Here is a 22838-nt window from a genome sequence, read left to right as displayed (position 1 = left end):
TTAATTCAGGAAATACCCACTTTCCCTACCAATCTCCCAAGTGTTAGTAATACTAATACAGATTTTTTCAAATAACCCATTCAAGGCTTGTTCTCATTGCCACCTTCCTGCCTCCCGATGCAAAGGTGCCCGCGCGCACGCACACGCACACGCACACGCACACACACACACACACACACACACACACACACACACACACACACACACACACACACACACACACACACACACACACACACACACACACACACACACACACACACACACCAGTCTTCTGTCTCTGTCTCCTTCCCACCCATCCCACCCAATATACCAAACATTTTTGTTAGACTGGCTGCTGGCTATTTTACAGTGTTCACAGTAAACCTCACCACAAAATAAATACATATTATAACAGAGACATCTTGGCTCATGTGCCTGAGTTATTAAAACTTTACTGCACAGCTATACAAAGATTTAGACTGAAAACCAGAAATTGACATGCAACCTTAACTATAATGGTGATGTTGCACCATTATAATCTAGATAGGAAATTTATAATGTGATTTCTTAACATAATTTATTATTATTATTTATATTATTATGTGTGTAACCACAAATTGTGTTACAAATATGACACTGAAAATGGTTTCAAGCATTAATGGGAAAAGTGAGTAAAACTGACATATTTGACTTTAGGTGTTAAATATGAAAGTCCTCAAACATCTCTCCTCAGATTTTAATTGAAAACAAATGTCCTCGGGGGAAGCCGGGGAAGACCAGGGAGATGAGGAGCAAAGCCGCGGAGCACGCCCGCAGGGGGATAGCTCAAGTGCTCCCGGGCTGTCCCGCTGCGGGCGTGCTCCAAGGCTTTGCTCCCCATCTCCCTGCAGACCAGGGAGACGAGGAGCAAAGCCACGGAGCACGCCCGCAGGGGGACAGCTCAAGCGGGCCCGGGCTGTCCCACTGCGGGCGTGCTCCAAGGCTTTGCTCCCCGTCTCCCTGGTCTGACCAGCAGACCAGGGAGATGGGGAGCAAAGCCTCGGAGCACGCCAGCAGCGAGACAGCGCGGCGCGCCTGGACTGTCCCGCTGCCCGCGTGCTCTGCGGCTTTGCTCCGCGTCTCCCAGGTCAGCAGACCAGGGAGACGGAGCAAAGCCATGGAGGACTTGGGTGTCCCGCCACCCCCGTCTCCCTGGTCTGCTGTGGGGGGGTGCAGCTAGTGCCTCCCCCGCCCCCCCCCCCCCCCCCCGCAGACCAGGCTTTTCTTGCCTACCCCTGGGGTAGAGCAGCTGGGGGCTGCCGGGTTGGTCCCGCAGCGCCGCTCCGGACCAACCTGGCAGCACCCCAGCTGCTCTGCCCCAGGAGTCCTGATTCAGCCGCTGCTGGTCAGTTTCAGCAGCGGCTGAATCAGGACGCCTGAGGCAGAGCAGCTGGGGTGCTGCTGGGTTGCTCCAGTAGCGCCGAGGAGCCCAGCAGCACCCCAGCTGCTCTGCCCTACTGGAGCAACCCAGCAGCACCCCAGCTGCTCTGCCCCTGGCGTCCCCAAGTCAGCCGCTGCTGAAACTGACCAGCGGCTGACTACAGGAAGCCCGAGGCAGAGTTGCTCTGTCCCAGGCTTCCTGGAATCAGCCGCTGATCAGTTTCAGCAGCAGCTGACTTGGGGACGCCTGGGTTTCTGAAGTTGAATCTGTATGTAACTCAGAACTGGCATCCAGATTCAGCCACGGTTGAAACTGATCAGTTTCAGCAGCGGCTGACGCCAGTTCCGACTCACATACAGATTCAACTTAAAAACAAACCTACAGTCCCTATCTTGTACGTAACCGGGGACTGCCTGTAGTTCCTCATAGGCTCTAGCTAACACTCCCCTCCCCTTGCTGCCTTTGATAAAGAGGCAGCAGGGGGGGGAGGAGTGTGTGTAGTCAACAAGATTAATCGTGTAGTTGTCTACAAGTTGACATCCCTAGTTTACATTCAGTCTGTTCTGAGTCAATTTGTCTCCGCCTGAATGACTGAGAACAGGACTCCTGGAGATTTTACTTTACAGGCGTAATAACATCCATGTGGAAAATATTTCACATACTCTTGCAGGTTTTCACTGGAGGAAAAAACCCTGTCAGGCTCCAACTTTTTGACAAGTCAGAACTGTATTCTGGAACAGGGAAAAAACTTTCTGTGAAATATAGAATGGCTGGAAGACAATTTTGTTTTCAGTATACATTATTTGCTGTACTTCTTGAATTAGATTCCTTTCTAAAATCAATCACCATTATTCAAACTAGAAAAAAAAATTAAAGATACAACCACTTCTAAAAGCTTAGCACAATATTTGTCATTAAACATTTTCTCCAGAAAAGCAATGAGTTCAAGAGCCTCAGGAAATAAGCTTTCCATAAGAAATAAATATAAGTGTAGTTCTCACATAATAAAGCTTTTATCATTTAAGAAATTCACTCTTTTCTGGATGAAAAATGGATATAATCAAATGTTTTAAACATATTTTCAGGACCAAATACATACAAATAGAATAGTTACTGGTAACAGGAGAGAGAAAGCTACAGCCTGTTTCCAGAATAATTAAATTCAAGCCTCCCAATGACTTCGTTTTAATCATTTCATGGCCTTTATTCATTGATAAGAGTAAACAAACGTGGTAGTCATGAAATGGACAAACCAATATGACAGTCTGGGCAGATACTATACACAGTGCACATGGATTCCTGACTAGTAGCAATTCTACTGTTCCGGTACTTCCACTGCAAAATGTTGAAATCAAACTCTAAGACAGGGGTAGGGAGCCTCAGGCCTGGCACCTGGCTTGCCTGGATCCATCCCCCAAGGCTCACGGCCCTCTCCTGCATTGGGGAGCCTGTGCTGGCGCTCCAGCCCCGCCGCTGTTCCACCATGGGGCTAGCGCACAGAAAATCTACTAAGATGGGCCCCCCAAGGCTCTGGATTGCGAGGGGAAAGTAAAGAGTGTCTTTCTGCTTCTTACTTGGGTACTACATCACTGAGGAGTTTGTGTGTGTGGCCCCCAACTGATTTTTCTGTGGGTGAGTGACCTTCGACCCTAAAACGTTCCCCACCCCTGCACTAAGATATTCATTATTCACAATTCTTTTGTTACTGCCCAACCACACTCAAAGGTCCCACACCACAGCTTGATACTAGGTGATAACTTGTATTAAATGTATAAAACACAGCAGTAGATGATTTAAGGTACTTCCAAAATTAACAATTCTGCTCCAAATCAGCCAAAAGCAGTTACAGGAGAGCAACACACAAGCAGATTCCAAATTCTTGTTGTGTATCACATTTGTGAATAAGTTTGGGACCCAAATTCCCAGCTCCTAAATGGCAGTGCACTGTGCAGCCGGTAAGCCTTCAGTGTACCCAACCATCATCATCTTAGGTCTTCTAAGATTCTATGCCCATTAGAGCTATACTTCTCAATATTTTTTTCTACTGAAGACAATTCTTAATAGAATATACTCTTATGCACATTTCTCCTCCCAATCTTGATCCTACACGCTTCTCTGTAGCAACTATAGCTACATGAAAAACTAAAATTAGAAGACTATTAAATAGACAAGATTAAAGAGCGCTCATTTCATATAGCAAGAGTATCTCCTTGGTTATATCCCCAATTGTCAACCATTATTGTGTTTGTATTAGGGATGTTAAATAGCAATTAATTTACTAGTCGAGTAGTCGATGCAATTTCCATCAACTACTTAACTAGTCGATAGGCACTTCTGCGTTCTACCTTTGAAATATACAAGAGCCCCAACGGGGGTTCTTGTGCATTTCACAGTTGGAATGCCACGTGGAGCCCAGGACCACAGGGAATTCCCACTGACTCCGGGCTCCATGTGGGCACTTCCACTTCGAAATGCACAAGAGCCCAGGTGGGCTCAGCGTCCCACATTGGTCCCAGACTCCAGGCTGCACTCCCTCTTTGAAATGTACCACAGTCCCTGCTAGGGACTCCTGTACATTTCAAATCTGGAATGCAGCAGGGAGCCAGGGGTCAGCTGGGGACTCTGGAGTCAGCTCCCCTCTTCTCCACCCTTGCTGCCTCTATATGATAGAGGCAGCAAGGGGAGGGGAGTGACTAGTCCTTTACATCCTTAGGACACACCTGGCACCCTTGGGACATAGGACAGATTAAGAGGGGCCCAGAATACAGAGAAGCTGGAGGCTCCTTCAGTGGCACAGTGGATAAGGTACCTTCCTCCACAGCCAGAGGCCAAGGGCTTGAGACTCACCCCCCACACAGGTACATCCTTAGCTCTAATCTCTGATTCTTTTGCAGGATGGTTCTCTTCTCTTGTATCTGATATTCAACCAATTTTGGCATTATCAGTCAAAATTTGATTAGTTTGTGTATACTGTGGGTTTGTATTTGCACCCAAAGTAAAAAATATCTGGCATAGGCAAATATGAAGCAGCGATATAAAGAAAGGAGTTTGTTTTTAATTTAATTGTTCAAGAAAGCCTCAGAAAACTAGCATGGACCACAACTATCTCATAAAATGACAGCTTTTTCACCAGTGCTAAAAAAGCAACTACATAGACAGTTTGATACCCTCTGCACTAATTATTGTATGTCTCTTCAATATACGGTACTACATCCTATCCACAGAAAATCCAACTTGTACCAGTAATTAAATCTGTCTGGGCCTTCGTCCATTACTGAACAGCTGGCTCAGCAGAGAATTTTGAGCTGAAGGCAAGCTGAGGGCTGAATTGCACATGTGGAAGGAGCTAGGGCTAAAGGCAGAGCTGGCCTAGGGTTGGAGAGGGAATGAGGGCAGGGCTGGGATTGGAACTGCGGCTGGAGGCGGTGCAGAGCAAAGCAGTGATTGGGCTAAAGCTATACTGGAAACTGAGCAGAGAAAATCCGACGCAGCCGTGGTAACATTGCACTTAGGCCTGTTTCAGAAGAGCCTCCCACAAAGTCACAAAGCAGAGGGTTTTTTTCCTAATGCCTTTTTTGCAACCTTCCACCCACAGCATTCCACATAATTCTAAAGACCTTTCTTTACCAAGCTTGTCATACTTATGCTCATAATCATTCTCCTCAAATGGTCACACTACACGTTTTCTGTCCTCTTAACAAGACTCTTTTTTCAACTTCCTCTGATTGTTAATTAAAAGTTAATTCACTTTTAATTGGAGAATTAAAAGTGAACAATTTTCTCTGTATCTTTACATGGGAGACTTCTAAACATACAATTTTATAACATACTCATTAACCACCAACCAGCACTGACCGGCAGCCTCACAGCAGCTAGAAAAATAAAACTATGAAGCAGGAGACAGGACGGCTACGAAAGGAACAAACAAGCCGGAGAATGAAAGTCCTGCTAGCAAGATGGTGAGAAGCTACCCATACACAACAGTCCAGAGAAGGGATTTACAGCAGTCATCCCAAAACTGTGACATATACCTCCTTAGAGGGGCATGAAAGAATGTAAGAGGGGCACAGTGGGACCTGGACAGCCCCCACAGTGGGCAGGAGGGAGTGCCATCTAGCTGTGCTCAGTTTCCAGTATAGCTGACAGGGCAGGCATAGGGTTTGGGGGTGGGGACTTGGGGGAAGAATCTGGGCATTCTGCAGCCAGGGGCCAGAAGAACCCTATGGTCATCAGGCTGTGCCCACTGTTCCTGATCCTCCCCCTGCCTGAGCTTGGATGTTGCAAAGTAGGAATTTGTGACACTCTGGGAAGGCAGAGAAGGAGTTGATGAATGCGGGGCCCTACCTTTTCCCCATGAATGGTCCAACCTTGGAGAACACAAACATGCTGAACCATTGATGTTGCCAGACAAGAGAACCTGGTTCAAACCTGATTTGGCTAGCCTGGTTTAAGGGTCTAGAGCTGGAACCCAGTGGAGTGGGTGAGCCTGAGTTTCCCTACCAATCCCATAACAGAGACTTAAGAACAAGGTATTTTTCAGACCCCCTGAGGACCAGGATCAACTGACCCTACCAGGTAAAGGGGAAAGCCATATACCCCAGCAGGACTGAAACTAACACCCTTTATAGCAGAATGGAACTGGCACAGAGACTCAATTAACTTGATGTGACTTGATGCCTTCCCAGATCAAGGTAAGACTGAAATACTCCTTCTGACCAAAGGGGATGCTGTTGATTAGGACAACCAGCTTACAGTTACTTGTAGTGTTCATAAGTACCAATGTGAACTCTGCCCCCCACAAATCAGAAGAGCATTAGTAGGGCTAAATTGTTCAGTAATAATGCTCAGAAATACTCATCTGTAACTTTATAGGCCAAAGTTGCCACAACTGAACAACCTCCCTAAAGCACTACCACTTAGTCTAATAATAATTGCTTGCATTAATATATGTTTTGGTTCTTTTAGCTAGAAGGGTCTCAAAGCACTCATCAGAAACTTAACAGTAATCTTAGCAGCCACCACTGCATTGACATACTGTAATGTTTTAACATCAAACACTGCAAAATATTTTGAAATCTTAATGTAACATGTGAATCATCACCCTTACTCTTGAATATATGTATAACACCATTTAATGATTACAAGAGGGCAGGACATGTATTGTTTGTTTTATTTGAAAAATTAATCTTAACAGCACAAAGCTTCCAAATGACATACAGGCAGTCCCCGGGTTACGTACAAGATAGGGACTGTGGGTTTATTCTTAAATTGAATCTGTATGTAAGTCGGAACTGGCGTCCAGATTCAGCCGCTGCTGAAACTGACAAACGGCTGACTACAGGAAGCTCGAGGCAGAGTTGCTCTGCTCCGGGCTTCCTGGACTCAGCCTCTGATCAGTTTCAACAGGCTGAATCTGGACGCCAGTTCCGACTTACATACAGATTCAACTTAAGAACCCCAGGTATCCCCAAGTCAGCTGCTGCTGAAACTGATCAGCGGCTGATTCCAGGAAGCCCGGGGAAGAGCAACTCTGCCTCGGGCTTCCTGTAGTCAGCGCTGGTCAGTTTCAGCAGCGGCTGACTTGGGGACGCCTGGGGCAGAGCAGCCAGAGCGGCGCTGCGGGACCAACCGGCAGCGCCCCAGCTGCTCTACCACAGGCGTCCGGAGAAAAGCCTGGACTGCTGGGGGGGGCGTACTAGCTGCGCCTCCCCCTCCCCAGCAGACCAGGGAGACGCAGGCGGGGGACCGAGACGCACCACGGTCCCGCCGCCCGGGTCCTCCGCGGCTTTGCTCTGCATCTCCCTGGTCTGCTGGAGACCAGCAGACCAGGGAGACGGGGAGCAAAGCCCCGGAGCACGCCGGCAGCGGGACAGCCGCGGCGCGTCTGGGCTGTCCGCTGCCCGCGTGCTCCGCGGCTTTGCTCCCGGTGTCCCTGGTCTGCTGGAGACGGTCCCCAGCAGACCAGGGACACCCGGAGCAAAGCCGGGGAGGCGGAGGGGTCCCGCGCCTCTGAGGCTTTGCTGTGGCAAAGCCGGGGAGGCGCGGGACCCCTCTGCCGCTGTGGCTTTGCTCCCAGTGCCTCTGGTCTGCTAGGGACCGTCTCCAGCAGACCAGGGACACGGGAGCAAAGCCGCAGCAGCGGCAGAGTCCCGCGCCTCTGAGACTTTGCCAGAGCAAAGCCTCAGAGGCGCGGGACCCCTCCGCCTCCCCAGCTTTGCTCCAGGTGTCCCTGGTCTGCTGGAGACGGTCCCCAGCAGACCAGGGGCACCCAGAGCAGCTTTTCTCGCCCCGGAGGTCGAGGTGGTGGGAGAGCTGCGCTCTGGGTGGTCCCACTGCCTGCGAGCTCTGGGGCGAGAAAGCCCTGTTCGTAAGTGCGGATCCGACTTAAATCGGATCCGCGTAACTCGGGGACTGCCTGTACTGAGGATTTTGATCAATACTGACTCAGAAGAAAGTAAGTCACCTACTAAATCATCAGTACGTATGATCTCCTTGGAGATCTTCAAACTAAGTTCTGACCAAGCTTGATGCAGCTTATTTTATGAGATTTGTTGTACCCACCATAACGTGGGACTCCTGAAAGGTAGATGTATAGAGAAATTTCCTGGACCCCTGCAACTAATCCGGCCTTTGGCTAAAGGTGAGGTACAATATTCCCCTCCTCTGTAACTTGTTTTCAGTACAAAAAGGTTTGTGGACAAATTTGCAAACAAGTCCAGCTTTATAATGTACATGATAGAAGAAACGGTAGATGATAAAGAAAAATGTGTGAAAAAAGTACCTGAGTTGTTGTTAAACGAAAAACTGGACCACTTGTGGGCACTGAAAGTCGGGGTGAAATGTTGGTGGAACCTTGGGCCTGTGTTTGTATTTGAGCTTGAACTTGAGCCTGGGCTAAAGCCTGCTGAGGTACCATTACAAGCTGTCCAGCTTCGGTGCGCACCAAGACCATACCTAATGAAATTGATCAAAATAATAGTAAGTACTATGAATCGAACTGATGTGCAGTAACTTAACATGTTCCCTTCTTAATACATCATACATCATTCCTAACATGTTTATTACAGTATAAAATCAGATACTAAAATCAGAAAGTAGTTACTAGCAGCAGAAAAAAATATATAAATTACAGCTTGTAGCAACAATTTAGATGATATTTGAATAGTACAAATGCAACCAACCATTGGTTATCTGAGTGTATAAGAAAATTACAAAATTTAGAGGTGTAATTATAGAGACAGCAGTAGATCAGAAAGAACTAATCAAGTTCTATAAAATGGGTTCAGCAATTCAGAGTATTTGGTATGAGTATTCTGAAGCTAATTCATGACAATTTTACTAAAATATTTACACTCATTTTAAGGCAGTCACAACCACAAAATCAGGGAGCACAGTAGATAGAGCTAATTAAGAACCAAAACAGAACAACCTCTTTATGCACCATAGGACAGAGATGTGGAAGACCTCATAAGCATTATAAGTATCAGGGGAAACAAGCTAGAAATTACCTAAATGCCTCAACAAAAAGAAATGTCATCCAATACTTTCCGAATGTGAGCAGTATTCAACCGACAGTAATGAACTCGAGATAAAGGCCTGCTAGCAAAAATGGTCAGTTACAACAAACCTCACCCTGGCTTAAGTCTTCTAGATCAGCTGGACAGAAAAAGGGAAGCAGCAGCGGATATTGGACACCAGAAGACTTAAGACAGTGGTCACCAACCTGTAGATCGGGATCTACTGGTAGATCTTGGAGCCTCTGACAGGTGATCCTGACCAGTTCGGATGGGAAGCTGTCAAGTGCTGGCACTTCAGTTGTCCCTTCACTCACTGTCATGCTGCCCCTGCTCTCTGCCTTGGAGCTGCCCCCTGGAGCCTCCTGCTTGCTGTGCACAGTGTGGGAGGGAGAAAGAGGGGTGCTGATGTCAGGGTGTCCCTCCTCCTCCCACTCCTGTACCCTATCTCCACACAGAGAGAAGGGTATGGAGGGAGCTTGGCAATGCAAATCTCTGTCACTCTCACACACTGTGTTGTTGTTACTTCTTTTACTGCTTGCAAAGTGTGTTAGTTTGAGTTTTGTCTGGTCTGTGCATTTCATAATTTTCATTTCTCTCTTATGCTTAAATTTAATTCCCTGAGTACAGGCAGTCCCCGGGTTACGTGGATCCGACTTATGTCGGATCCGTACTTACGAACGGAGCTTTTTCCACGTCTCCCCCAGCAGACCAGGGAGACGCAGAGCAAAGCCGCGGAGGACGCAGGCTACGGGACAGCCCAGACGCGCCACGGTCTCGCCACCCGGGTCCTCCGCAGCTTTGCTCTGCGTCTCCCTGGACTGCTGGGGGGGTCCCCCCCAGCAGACCAGGGAGACACGGAGCAAAGCCGCGGAGGATGCGGACGGCGGGACCGCGGCGTGTTGCGGTCCCGCCACCTGCGTCTCCATGGTCTGCTGGGGGAAGGGGGGGGCGCAGCTAGTGCGTCCCCCCCCCCCCCCCCAGCAGACCAGGCTTTTCTCGCGGACGCCTGTAGTAGAGCAGCTGGGGCGCTGCTGGTTGGTCACCAACCCAGCAGCACCCCAACTGCTCTGCCCCAGGCGTCCTGATTCAGCCGCTGCTGAAACTGACCAGCAGCTGACTACAGGAAGCCCGAAGCAGAGTTGCTCTGCCCCGGGCTTCCTGGAGTCAGCGGCTGATCAGTTTCAGCAGCAGCTGACTTGGGGACACCTGGGATAGAGCAGCTGGGGTGCTGCAGGGTTGGTCCCCGCAGTGCCAAGGTGCGGCGCTGCGGGGACCTACCCGGTAGCGCCCCAGCTGCTCTGTCCCAGGCGTCCAGATTCAGCTGCTGTTGAAACTGATCCAGCGGCTGATTCCAGGAAGCCCGGGGCACAGAAACTCTGCCTGTAGTGAGTTCTAAAATGTCTAACTAGAGTAATTTTCCCTGTGGCCAACTGCTGCTCCTGGAAGTGGCTGGCATGTCCCTGCAGCCCCTGAGAAAGGCAAAGCAGGGGGAACTGTGGCCAGAAGAAGCTGAGGGCTCAGTACCTGTAGTTGAGGGGCAGCACATGGTGCCATGGAGCCATTGCTGTACATGCCAGCTGCATCCAGGAGTGGTGCAAGGCCAGGGCAGGTGTAAGCCTGCCTTAACCCCACTGCTCCACCACTCGGAAGCCATCTCAGTTAAATGGTGCCCAGCCAGAGCTTGCATCCTGAACCCCTGACCCAGCCCTGAACCTCCTCCTATACCCAAACTCCTGCCCCAGACATGAGCCCCCCTGCATCCAAACTCCTTCCCAGACCTTGCACCCTGAAACCCCTTCTGGAACTCAATCCCCCACTTTGGGCTAAGCCCGGAGCCCCTCCCACACTCCAAACTACTTGGCCTAAGACCAGAGCCTGCACCCCAACTCCCTACCCCAGCCTGGTGAAAGTGAGTGAGGATGAGGAAGGAAGGGGGAATGGAGTGAGCAGGGTGAGGCCTTGGAGAAGGGGTGGAGCAAGGGCACGGCTTCAAAGAAGGGGTGGGAAAGAACAAGGGTATTTGGGTTTGAGGTAGATCTTACATTGCACTTAAATTGAAAAAGTGATCTTGTGGTTTAAAAGTTTTGAGACCACTTACTTAAGATTTTGTAGTAAGTTATTGGAAATCTACAGGATATGCAAAGCACAGACATAATAAACTATCATTGGCCCATTTTGATCAGAATATGAGAAGCAGTTATCCAGCTAGAATTATTAGAAAGCCTTTGCAATTACTGCCGTGGAGGATGCATTGCAAAATCTGTCCTAAATGGAGAAAAGATGGCAATGGCAAAGTCTCTATCAAACAGATAATGGAACTCTTGCCAAGCCAAAGATAGAAAAGACCTTTTTGGCCATGGTTGCTATCAGAGATCCCAGAAAACTGTCTAGAAAGACAACTATACTGAGTAAAACAGTTTGGTTTTTATTGTGGCAATGCATGCTCAGAGTCAATAGTATTCTAAGTGTCCATGTGACAACAAAAGTGGCAGTTCTTTATTTTTTTTAAATTACTAGATACAACCATCGATCAACTACTAAGTACATTAAAACAGAATCAATAAAAACACCACCATTAAATGTGTGTTAAGCTGTCATTAAGGCATGCAAAGAAAATAACCCACCCTAACCTTATTTAACAGTTCATCAGAAAAAACATAGATAAAAGAATGAATCCTGTAACATGTTTTGAAAATGAAGGAAGATAAAACACTACACTGTTATCTCAAGCAGGGATCAAATTCCAGACTGAAGGACCCTTCACCAAGAACAGCTCGTCTCCAGTCCCCAAACACACAAATATAGTTCCCAATCCTTCAATGTATATGTGGGTGAAGTAGTGTGCTCACACGGAGCCTCAATGACCTCACCTTGGGTGTCCAAATTCATGTTAGCTGCTGAGCTAAAACACAAGGGCTGCGTCTAGACTGGCAAGATTTTGTGCAAAAGCAGTTGCTTTTGCGCAAAAACTTGCTGGCTTTCTACATTGGCCGCTTTAATTTGTGCAAGAACACTGACAATCTAAGGTATGATTGTCAGTGTTCTTGCGCAAATACACTGATGCTCCCACTTGGGAAAACGTCCTCTTGCGCAAATGCTTTTGCGCAAGAGGGCCAGTATAGACAGGTAAAAACTGTTTTGCGCAAAAAAGCCCCGATGGCGAAAATGGCCACCGGTGCTTTCTTGCGCAAAACCGTGTCTAGATTGGCACGGATGCTTTTGCACAAAAGCACTTTTTGCACAAAAGCATCCATGCCAATCTAGACGCTCTTTTCTGCAAATGCTTTTAACGGAAAAACTTTTCCATTAAAAGTATTTGCAGAAAATCATGCCAGTCTAGACGCAGCCAAGGAGAAAAGCAATCTTACAAATTATGAACAGCATTACAATTCCAAACAAAAATCTTAAATTGCTTCACAAAACTAATTGGAAGCTACTGCAATCTCTGGAGCAAAGATGTAATAGGGCTTAGGGGCAAAACACCACTGGAAAAAAACCCAGGATGCTGCATTCTGCACTAACTGGCATGTTCCACTAGTCTTCCAGCACAGCATGAGGTAAACTACTCAGCAGTAATCCAATCCTCAAATAACAGGCATTAATAACTATGATAAGTCCATATTAAAAAAAAGGCAAGCAACATAAAGTAAATACATTTTATATTTTTTAGAGAGTCTCTTGGTCACTATAGTTATCTAAATATCCAAAAGCAATGGTCCAAAATAAATCCAAGATCCTTATTTATCCTACTTGCATCCCACTTCAATTTTCTCATCAATATTTTAAAAATCACAGGTCACAGAATAAACTACATTTTAAAAAATTAGAACATATAGTTTTCAATGAAAAAGCAGAGGGTACTGAAATTAGGTTAAAGATTTTTCTGCCCTGTGTTTGATGTGTGTGTTGATAATCAATAAAAACAAGTACAGGATTCTTGTTACAGAAGTCAAAAGACTTTTGACGGGTGTAATACTGCTAGCATTGTGTTTTTAGAACTCAGATAGTCAGCATCTTCAGGATAAGTAGTGGCTATATCAAAGGTGGGCAAATACCAGGCCGCAGGCTGGATCTGGTTCGCGAGGTTTAACTCCTGACGGGCCCCCCACTGCTATATTTACTTGCATCTCTGTACATACAGCTGATCGCAGCTCATGTTTGCTGCAAATTGCTGTTCCCAGCCAACGGGAGCTGTGGGAAGTGTATCCCGGTGTGCACCACTTCCCAACACTCTCATTGGCCGGGAACAGTGATCTGCAGCCCACAGGTGCTGTGATCACTAGTACCTGTGGAGGCTAACCCTGGTGAACCACTGCCATTTTACTGCCCACCCTGGGCTACATGGAGGGGAGAAATGTGTGTTGTGCTGCAAACCCATAATTTCCCCCTACTCTGGGAAAGTAGATTATGTTCCATCAACCTTCACCTACTTCCACACACAAAGTCCATTTAATCAGGTTTCCACCATGAAAAAGCATGGGAGGAGAAGGGGTTACATTTCATTCTTAACTCTTGATTCAGCAATGGGACTTACTGGCAGAGATACTTCTGACAATATTAACGATGTAAATATCCATTAAAAATGTTAACCGCTAAACAATATGTTTAAGCAGGTAACCGCGGAGGGCGGGGGTCCCATGGTGGCGGGGGGGAGCCTGCTCCAGCCAGACAGCCCTTCTGCGCTGCAGGCAGGGGGCTTTCTCCAGTTGAGCCCAGCCTTCTGGTTACCACTTACCACTCCCGCCTGTTCCCCCAACCTTCCATCCTGCTCTGCTGCCTCTGATACAGTACCACAGCCAGTGGGGAGGTGCTTTTGTGTAACCATAAAGGTTAACTGGCTCATAGTATATACTTTTAAACGGTTAACCAAACACATCCCTAGTAGGTAAGCATCTTCTGTCCCTCCCACGTCACGTCACGTCACGTCACGTCACGTGCCTTGGTCAACTGTTGAAATTCCTCTACCCTATCCAATTTTATTTTTATAAACTAAGGCCCCCAATCCTTCAAAGACTTACACCGGGTTTAAATGTATCTCAGAATCTAGAACTGGAAGGAACCTCAAGAGGTCATCAAGTCCAGTCCTCAACCACCATCTAGACCAGTGTTTCTGAAAGTGTACTGAAGAAACACTTTCAGAAACACTTGAACTGTCTGCCCTGATTTGTTTATGTACCGGCGCCACGGCCACAGAGTCTCGTGGCTCCCATTGGCCCCATTTCATCCTTTGCAACCAAGGGGAACTGCGGGAAGCAGCATGGGGTGGGCCACTGCTTCCCACAGCTCCCCTTGGTTGCAAAGGACAAAACAGAGCCAATGGGAGCCATGAGGCTACGTGGCTACGGCGCCAGTAAATAAACATATCATGGCAGCTAGTTAAAGTGTTTCTGAAAGTGTTTGAGGTACACTTTCAGAAACAGTGATCTAGACCATCCCTGACAGATGTTTGTCTAACCAGTAGTCCCACTGAAGACAAAGTCTCATTGAATGCACAAAGCTAAGCATGAGCATAAGTCTTTGAAGGTGCAGAGGCCATATCCTTGGCCAAAATCGAATGCACTGGCTGCATTTTCAGTTTATTAGCTTGTCAATTTTTGACTTAGCACTATCAATCAAACTGTACCTATGTTGCAGGATGATAAAAATAAAAAATTCACTAATTTTGCAAGCCTGATGAGCTAATTTTAGTTTTGAAAATAACCCTTTTTGCTATGTGCTTGTAAACAAATAAAATGCTATGTTCTAGTTGAATTAACAAATTGTTAATAATATAATACAATATGCAATTGCAAGCCATTTGAAACATTTAATTTTCATGAGTTAGAAATTAAACTATAGAAATCATAAGAACAAATCAGAGCCACAACTGCTTTGCACATGCTCAATCTATCTGAGTAAAGTTAAAAGCATATTCAGGGATTTCACTTTTTTAAGGAATATAACATGGGTGCATCACATAATTTAAAAGTTCTATTTATCTGATTCTACATATCCACTCTGAGCTCATGTATAATCCTTGTAAGTACTGTAATTTCTCTTTGTGTGAATTAACTTTAAGAGGAAACATCTAAAACACACTTGCTAAACTTCCTTAGGCAAGATGAAAAACTGAGAAGCAGCTCTGAAGTAGTTGGGCTATGTCTGACCCCTACAATTCACACAACTAAGTAAGGAAATTCAAAGAGGAAGATACAGACTAAACTACGAAAGCAGGTGAAAAACTAAAAATGGAGTATTTTCCACAATTATTTACTGCTGAAAGATAACAAAATCATCAATTTAAAAGCACTCTGTCAATTTAGTCAGACTTTTACCTAATGTTGATAAAAAAAAAATCAACGATTAATTTCACTATATTTGATTTTCCTTATTTATTGTGAGGTCTTTTCCACAGCAACACTGTATAAGATTTTAAACTACAGTAGACTTCCGACAATCCAGAACCTAAGGGATCTACATGGTGCGGGATTATCAGATATGCCGGACTATCAGGAGGTACTATAAACTGGTTATATATATACTGTATACATTATATACTGTATATAAAGTGTTCTTAACCCTTTTTATTGTACATACTGTATACAGTATACTGTAATGTTTTAGTTTTTTTAAGACTTTTTTACCTTTTTGCTCAGTTCACCTGCTGCCGCTGTTACCTTATGACTCATTTTTGGCTGAAGGTCACTCACTAGGTTCTTGCCATTTTGATGCCGGACTATCAGGAGTGCCGGACTATTGGAGTTTTACTGTAATTTGAACACGCCATTATTCTATTTAATTGAATCATTGTGTTAACTGTACATGCAAATGATAAGTTAAAACATGCAATTAGACATTTTTTTTCATACAGCCACCACACAGTGTACATAAATCCATAAACATTTTTCTGAAAATTTACACCTTACAGCTTTATGCAACGTGTTTCACAGGAGTTTATTTTAGGACATCACAATTTGTTTCTTCCATACACATTTTTGTTGTGCTATTGTGGGACTTATTTTTCATTATGAAATATTGAAATGGAGCAGTCAAAGTAATTGTGATGCATGCTTACATTTGTTATTCATGAAGTTATAGAAATATTTCCTGCTATGAGGATATAAATGTTCATATATATGACAATTTGCTTTTAAAATGAATGTGATTAATTCAGGTTCGGGACATTGTTTTATTGGCCTATGATTATAAAACACATAGAATCTGTAGCATCTAATATTGTGGGTTATTATTTCAGCTCTATTGCCAGCTAGAACAGAATGCTGAAATTAAAAGCTTGTGATATAATTTAAGAAGACCTACTCAAAAACAGACTATTAAAAGTTTCAACTTTAAACACAAGTTTCCTCTTTGAAAATTGCATTATTTTAAAATCAGTAATGAGCTGTCCATTACTTTTTCAGTCAAACTACAGGTATTTTCATTTTTTCCTCTAACTTATTCCCTAAGAACACTTGCCTGTTTGACTTTTATATTCAAATTAAGTAACTTTAATTCACTAGAAAGCAGTTTTATAGAGCAAAAACAAACCTTTATAAGTTTGCACACTACTAACTTTTCAACATTATATTCTGAAATCTAAAATATGTTTGTTTTCAAGAGTATCATTTTCCTCTTCTAGCAACCAAACAATAGACCAAAGCAATGACACCGTCAATTTCAGAAGCCGATTATGACACACACACCTAAGTATAGGAAACAATAGCTAAGTGTGCTAATGTACCATCTAATATATTACTTTTACTTTCTAAAATCAACTTGATATCTGTTCCAAGTAAAATGAGATCATAAAGTCATATGAATTTGCCTGATCTATGCAGTAGCTTTCTACCAAAAAAAAAAGGCAAGGGTTTCATAAACTGTGATCAACTTCACAACTACTTAAAACACTGCACTAAAAACAGATTTTTATGTACACAGCAAGCATACCAGTCAATAAGCATCATTTGCTTCACTGATGTCAAACACTTTAAGGAATTCTGAGGCAAGAAAAACAATTTAAGAGCACAACAAGCATTAAGGGATGGAGATTTTTTATTTGCATAAGAAAAACAATTAAACATCATCTGAATAAATCATCTAATTTCACAGGAAAGAACTTATATGTGATTTGCACTCTAGCACTACGGCATGGCAAGATAATATCAGATACCCTTCAAAATTTTAGACTGAAAGTAAAATAGTCATTTAAACCAAGAATTGTTGGCATGGAGATATGTGATTAATGTTTTGGTTGTGGTTAGCCTTTCTGAATAAGCATTTTTAGAAAACAAAACCAGATAATATTACCCCCTGATCTCTGAGTAATTAAGACTGAATAATTAAGAAACAGTCATTATGAGGGAATGGTGTGAAATTTGTTATTTTAGAATCAGAGGTGAATCTGATTGGTGTGGGGAGACACTCAGATACTATGGTGAACATCACAATATATGTACTGATGTTGAAAGATTAGATTAATCTAGTTAAATATTAGATCAATTCAATTAGCCAATCAGGACAGACACTGCTTGAATAAGGAGAACACTACCTAGTGTCAGCAGAAATAAAAAAAAATTAACAAAATTTAAAGCATTATGCCTATCTAAAAATCAGCAACTTCTAAAATAAAGTTTTAATTTTACTGCACAATTTTAAAATAACTTAGCATGATTAGTATTTTCCTTTAACAAAGCAAATAATTCTCCAATGATCACATTATTTTAATTAGCCACCACATATTTTTAAATTAAGTATTTTAATAATACCAATATATTTATTAGAACAGAACTAATTTTAAAAACATGAGATTACTGGTGTACCACACGTTTATTTGATAATTCTGTATTTGATTTGTAGCACAGCCACAACTTTGAAATATCAGTGAGGAAAATGACTTAGCAAAGATTAACAAGCCTGTAATTGTATTTCCACTTACCAGGTGGTATAGTAAAACCTGGAGGCAACTGGATTGTAGTCTGCTGAGGCGGTCTAACAATCAATTGTGGTGCAACTATTCTCTGAGCAATGCCCACTGCAGGCCTGGGTGACAGCGACTGGGGGACTGCAGAGACGACAGGTACACCGGTAGCAGATTTGGCTACACCAACAGCAGAGCCTGGTGGCCCTATAATATTTACTGTAGGTTTAGATACAGCATTGAGAGTGACTGTGCTGGACACTACAGGGGCACAGCTTGCTACTGGACTTTGGGCTGGATGGGTGACAACGTTCATTGTAGAAACAGAACTGCCAGAGTTACAGAGTGTATTTACTGCAGAACTGTGTGTGAGGAGTTTTGTCTGTGCTGTGGAGGAATCTGGTTTGCAGTGGCTGACAGCCGGGTTCTGATGGTTGACAACCTGTGTTACTGATGCTGGGGCACAACCAGCCTTTAGACTCTGAGTGACAAGCACAGCAGTGCTGGAGGCAGTGCCATTCCCACTGAGTGCCGCGGGAGGAACGGTATGCAGAGCAGGTCTCTGGAGAAGAGGGAGAGGAGCAAGAGGAGGAGCAGCAGCTGTACCACCCAGCACTACCGCCTTTGCAACCCCACTTGCTGCGGCCGCTAGAGTGACAGCATCGGCAACCCCAGGCGACCCCCCAGCAGTGGCGGCCTCGGAGTTAAGCAGCAACACGTTGTTCACACCAGCCGCTGCTGCAGAAGGACTATACCCCGGGCTGTGACTCTCCACTTCCCGGGCACCGCTGCCAGCAGCAGGAGCAGCACTGGCATCCACATGGTTGTTGACAGGCTGGGCTGGGGCGCCTGCAGGCGGAGGTGGGGCTGCGGCTTGCAGTGGGACAGGGGCAGCAGGTGCACTCGGGGGGCTGTTGCTGCTGCGAGGAGCTGCTCCATGTGATTGCTGCATGCTACTACTGTTTACACTCGCTCCCCTCCCGGCCGCCACTCCGGGGGCGGACAGGGCAGGGGGCGCCCCCTGGACTGGACTGGGGCTGCCCACGGCACTTGGGCACCTGGCAGCCTCCCCTGCCCCGGGGAGAGGAGGAGGCGCAGGATGCCCTTGCTGCTGTTGCTGGACAGGGCTGCCGCCCCCCACCAGGCTCCCCGGGTGCTCTTGCTGCTGGTGGGATGCGGGGCTGCTGTTAGGACGAGCCTCCTCGGTGGAGGCCCGCCCGCAGGCCAGCTGCGATTCCAGGGAGCCCACCAGGTCGCTGACCGCCTTCTCGTCCACCTCTTCGGAGAAGAGCAGCATCTCTTCCAGAGGGTCCGAGGCGCCCGCCGCCATCTTGCGCCAAGCTGGGAGCCGGCCGCTCAGCGCACAGGCGCGCCCGGCTTCCGCCGCGCGCGAGGCATTCTGGGAGGCCGCCGCCTTCTCCAGTCTCACTGAGTGAGGCCAAGCGTGGCGGGGGTGGGGGCGCGAGGGCAGAGTGCCAGCGCTTTGTGCTGTAGCCTGGGGCTCGTCCCGCTCTCGCTGCGCTTACCCTCAGAATGCCCCATCTCCTCTGCTATCAAACGCTAAGCAGCGTGGGGCATGGTTAGTTCTTCAGTAGGGGACCAGTGCCTTGCTTGCATGGTGACAAGTCTCAGAGGGGTAGCCATGTCTGTATCTGCAAAACAGGAGCCCCCTGGCACTTTAAATACTAACAGATTTATTTGGGTTTGCTCACAAAAGCTAATGTCCTCATACCTCTGTTAGTCTTTAAGTTGCCACAGGATTTCTCTTTGCTCCTGAGAATAGTGGGTGCTACTCTTTTTGATGGGTCATAGGGGCTATGTCTACAATGCCAGGTTATTTTGAACTAACTCCCAAAATAACTGTTTTAAAATAAGCTTATTCTGCTTCACAAGCAGGAGTTATTATTTCGAAATAACAGGTAGTGTGGACTCCGCTTGTTATTTCGAAATAAGGGGAGTTATTTCAAAATAACTCCTTTGAGTGTAGACGTGCCCTGGGAGGTTTACCTGTAGGTTGGGCAGAATCTGATCATTAGGATTGTACTCTCCATCTGCAGATTACTGCATCACTCCATAGTGTCATCCCAACAGCTGGGGCTTGCTTCTGCTCCGAGCTGGGCTTGTAGTTCTAGAGTCACCACCTCATGGCCCTGAACAAAGTACCAGGTCTACATTATAGAGCCAGGCCCATGTAAACCAGTTATGTCAATCTCATGATGTAAGTGCCTTATTACACTGAGGTAATAATTCTACCTCCACAAGAGGCACAGAGCTTATGAGAGTGTAGTTAGGGCAACGTGGTGTCTGCTAGACCCTAGTCTCCTGATGTGCAAGGGGAAGATCCATCTGACAGTGGAAAGAACTCAGGGACAAGGGAACTCACTGCATCTTTTTCCAGAGAAGTGTGAGAACACAAAAGGGAGCATGCTAAGAGGATAATATGAAATCAATTCAAGGGGGTAATATTTGGGATAACTAAGAATGGTAATCTGTGGGTTAATACATTACTGTCTTTCTGTAATCCCACCCAGCAGGATTTGGGGCCAATTAATTGGAAAGCTGCTTCTTCCTCATAGCCAACTTCTGAGAGAGAAGTTTTAAATAAGAGAAAAAGAAACTTCATTATTGTTACCCCATCTCCCATGCCTCACCTTAATCCACTTGTTTTTCTCATCCATCCGTTACGTTGTGTCTTTTAGAATACAAGAATTTTGAGACAGGTACCCATTTTCTTTGTATGCATCCAAGGATAATGGGGCCTGGCTTGTTTGAGGCCCCTAGAGATTACTACAGTTGATTCTACATAATAATTAACTTCAATTGTCAATGTTAACAATTTAATTGTTTATGACTGTAGCAAATGAAATTGCAAACAGGGTGGGAATGGGGGGTGGGAATTAGAAGGTGCTTCAGGGGAAAAAAGGGATAAAGGAAGATAGCAAAGAAGATAGAAATAACAGTCATTTTAACTTTAACAAAATAAACAGTGAAAATTAAAAGTGCATTTATTACTTAAAGGCCAGTGTTCAACCCTTATATTTATTTAAACTTCCCCAATGTTAGAAGGAGTTCTGTTGTAGTTCAAGGATAGCATATCCTTGTCCACAAGCCTTTGTTAAAAATGTAATTCAGCCTTCTCAACCGAATAAATTTGACACACCTTTTTTAATTAGACTGATATATGTAGTGATCCCCAACTGACAAATTCAATGTCATTTTAATATGCACTCTACTACTGTTCGAAAAAAATTGTACCGAATGTTATTCTTGAATTAATGGAATGAAAATACCTTTAAAAAGCCATATTTTATTGTTTATGAACTGCTTCTCCACTGGTGTAAACGCCGACTTGATTTTAGGGATGTGAATGGGTAACCAGTTAACTGTAGGATAGCTATGATAGCTAAAAGGAGGCCTTTTTAGCTATCATAGAACTGGACAACTAATTCTACTTGAGCCCTTATGGATGGGCCAGGGGACATGTCAGGGGTACAAAAGGAGGATATGGCTAGAGCACACTCCAGTACAGCTATTTCAAAGAGGGACTTAAGAAGTGGAGCATGAAGGTTAAGATAGCTTTAATGCAGCCTCCCCCTTTGGGGTGGGAAAGGCTCAGAAAGTAGAGGAAGTGCAAATGTTCCTTAAAGACACCTTCTTCTCCCCTCCATTTCTGCTCCAAGTCAAGGAACAAAGTAAGTGTGATTAGGTCAAAAAGCTAGGCTATGTTTGCACTGCAGGCTTCTTGTGCAAGAAAGGCTATTCTTGCACAAAAGCTTGCAGAATGTCTACACTACATGCATGTTCTTGCGTAAGTAAATTTACAGTAAAGCGTCGGAACTCTTGCACAAGAGTTATTCCTCTCCCCATGAGCAATAAGCCCTCTTGTGCGAGAGCTCGTGCGGTTTCAGAGGTAACAGGGGTTTCTTGTGCAAGAAAACCCTACGGGTGCGTCTAGACTTGCCAGCTGTCTACACTGGCCGCTTGAATTTGCGCAAGAGCACTGACATTCTAATGTAAGAATTCAGTGCTTCTTGCACAAATACTTTGACGCTCCCGTTCAGGGATAAGCCCTCTTGCGCAAGAATACTTATGCAAGAGGGCCAGTGTAGACAGGCACCATAATCTTTTGCGCAAGAAGCCTGCAGTGTAGACATAGCCTTATTTTTCTCTTTGGAAGGGTATAAAAAAAACCCTTTTCTAAAGTTCAAGTAAGCATATCAATTTTCTCTTTAATGGGACACAAGACTTCACCTACCAGACTAACCATTCCTTTTGTGTTTTGTACGTTTTTTGGGGGGAGGGTTTTTTTTTTCAATTCATACCAAGTAGATATATAAGGTGAGCTCCACTCTGATAGATCTTGTGACGTCAACCAAAGTTCAATGCCAGTCTAACAGTCCCATTGACTTTATGCACATAGCTGTTTGCAGGGTCAGGAGGCCTTTATAAAAAATTAATGGGTGTGCATTCCCAAGGGAGGAGAGAGATTTTGAGATATTTTATATCAGAAGGGAGCAGACATGTTTATATCAGGATAGCTGCATCCAGACTAAGGAATTGTATCTGCAATTGAGGAAGTGGGTCTGACCCATGAAAGCTCATCATCTAATAAACCATCTTGTTAGTCTTTAAAGTGCTGCATAGTCCTGTCTTTTGTTTCTGCATCTAAACTAATATTGTTAAGGCAGTACAGAAACAGTATGCAGACACCCCTTTAGAAATAGATTAAAACTAAAGTAAAACAAGACCTGGGCTAAAAGCCAATGCGTGACATGCCTCCACTGAGGCAGACAAACACACTCAGGAGTGATGCAAGTGAAATGAAAGTGCAAATGATGTCATTCAAGGCCCGACAAACAAAGTGCCATGCAGCATATGCAGAGGGGAGAGAAACGAGGACAGAAGCAATGGATACACAGAAAGATGTATGCATATTCTCATGCGCCGCAGACTGTAGGTTTATTAGCGCAGGACGTGCAAAAAAAAAAGCTCCCAATAAATCCCATCCTCTCTATCCCACTTC

General features: G+C 45.1%; 1 protein-coding gene across 2 annotated transcripts in view; it reads right to left on the bottom strand.

The window, feature by feature from the left end:
• Positions 1-19338, bottom strand: part of LOC102463045 (transcription initiation factor TFIID subunit 4-like) — a 274989-nt gene extending 255651 nt beyond the window's left edge. The window contains exons 1-2 of one of the 2 annotated variants that reach the window (XM_075940091.1): positions 17834-19338; positions 8184-8356 (exon numbers count right to left, since the gene is read on the bottom strand). In XM_075940091.1, the coding sequence (XP_075796206.1) occupies positions 8184-8356; positions 17834-19145 (1485 nt within the window). In that variant the 5' untranslated portion in view covers positions 19146-19338. The remainder of the gene's footprint in view (positions 1-8183; positions 8357-17833) is intronic. The other variant, XM_075940090.1, reaches the window with a different exon arrangement.
• Positions 19339-22838: the final 3500 nt, after the last annotated feature.

The sequence above is a fragment of the Pelodiscus sinensis genome, chromosome 12 (genome assembly GCF_049634645.1).
Source record: "Pelodiscus sinensis isolate JC-2024 chromosome 12, ASM4963464v1, whole genome shotgun sequence".
Classification (NCBI taxonomy): domain Eukaryota; kingdom Metazoa; phylum Chordata; order Testudines; family Trionychidae; genus Pelodiscus; species Pelodiscus sinensis.
The sequence above is the reverse complement of the archived record's forward strand: the minus strand, read 5'-3'. Positions and strand labels throughout refer to the sequence as shown.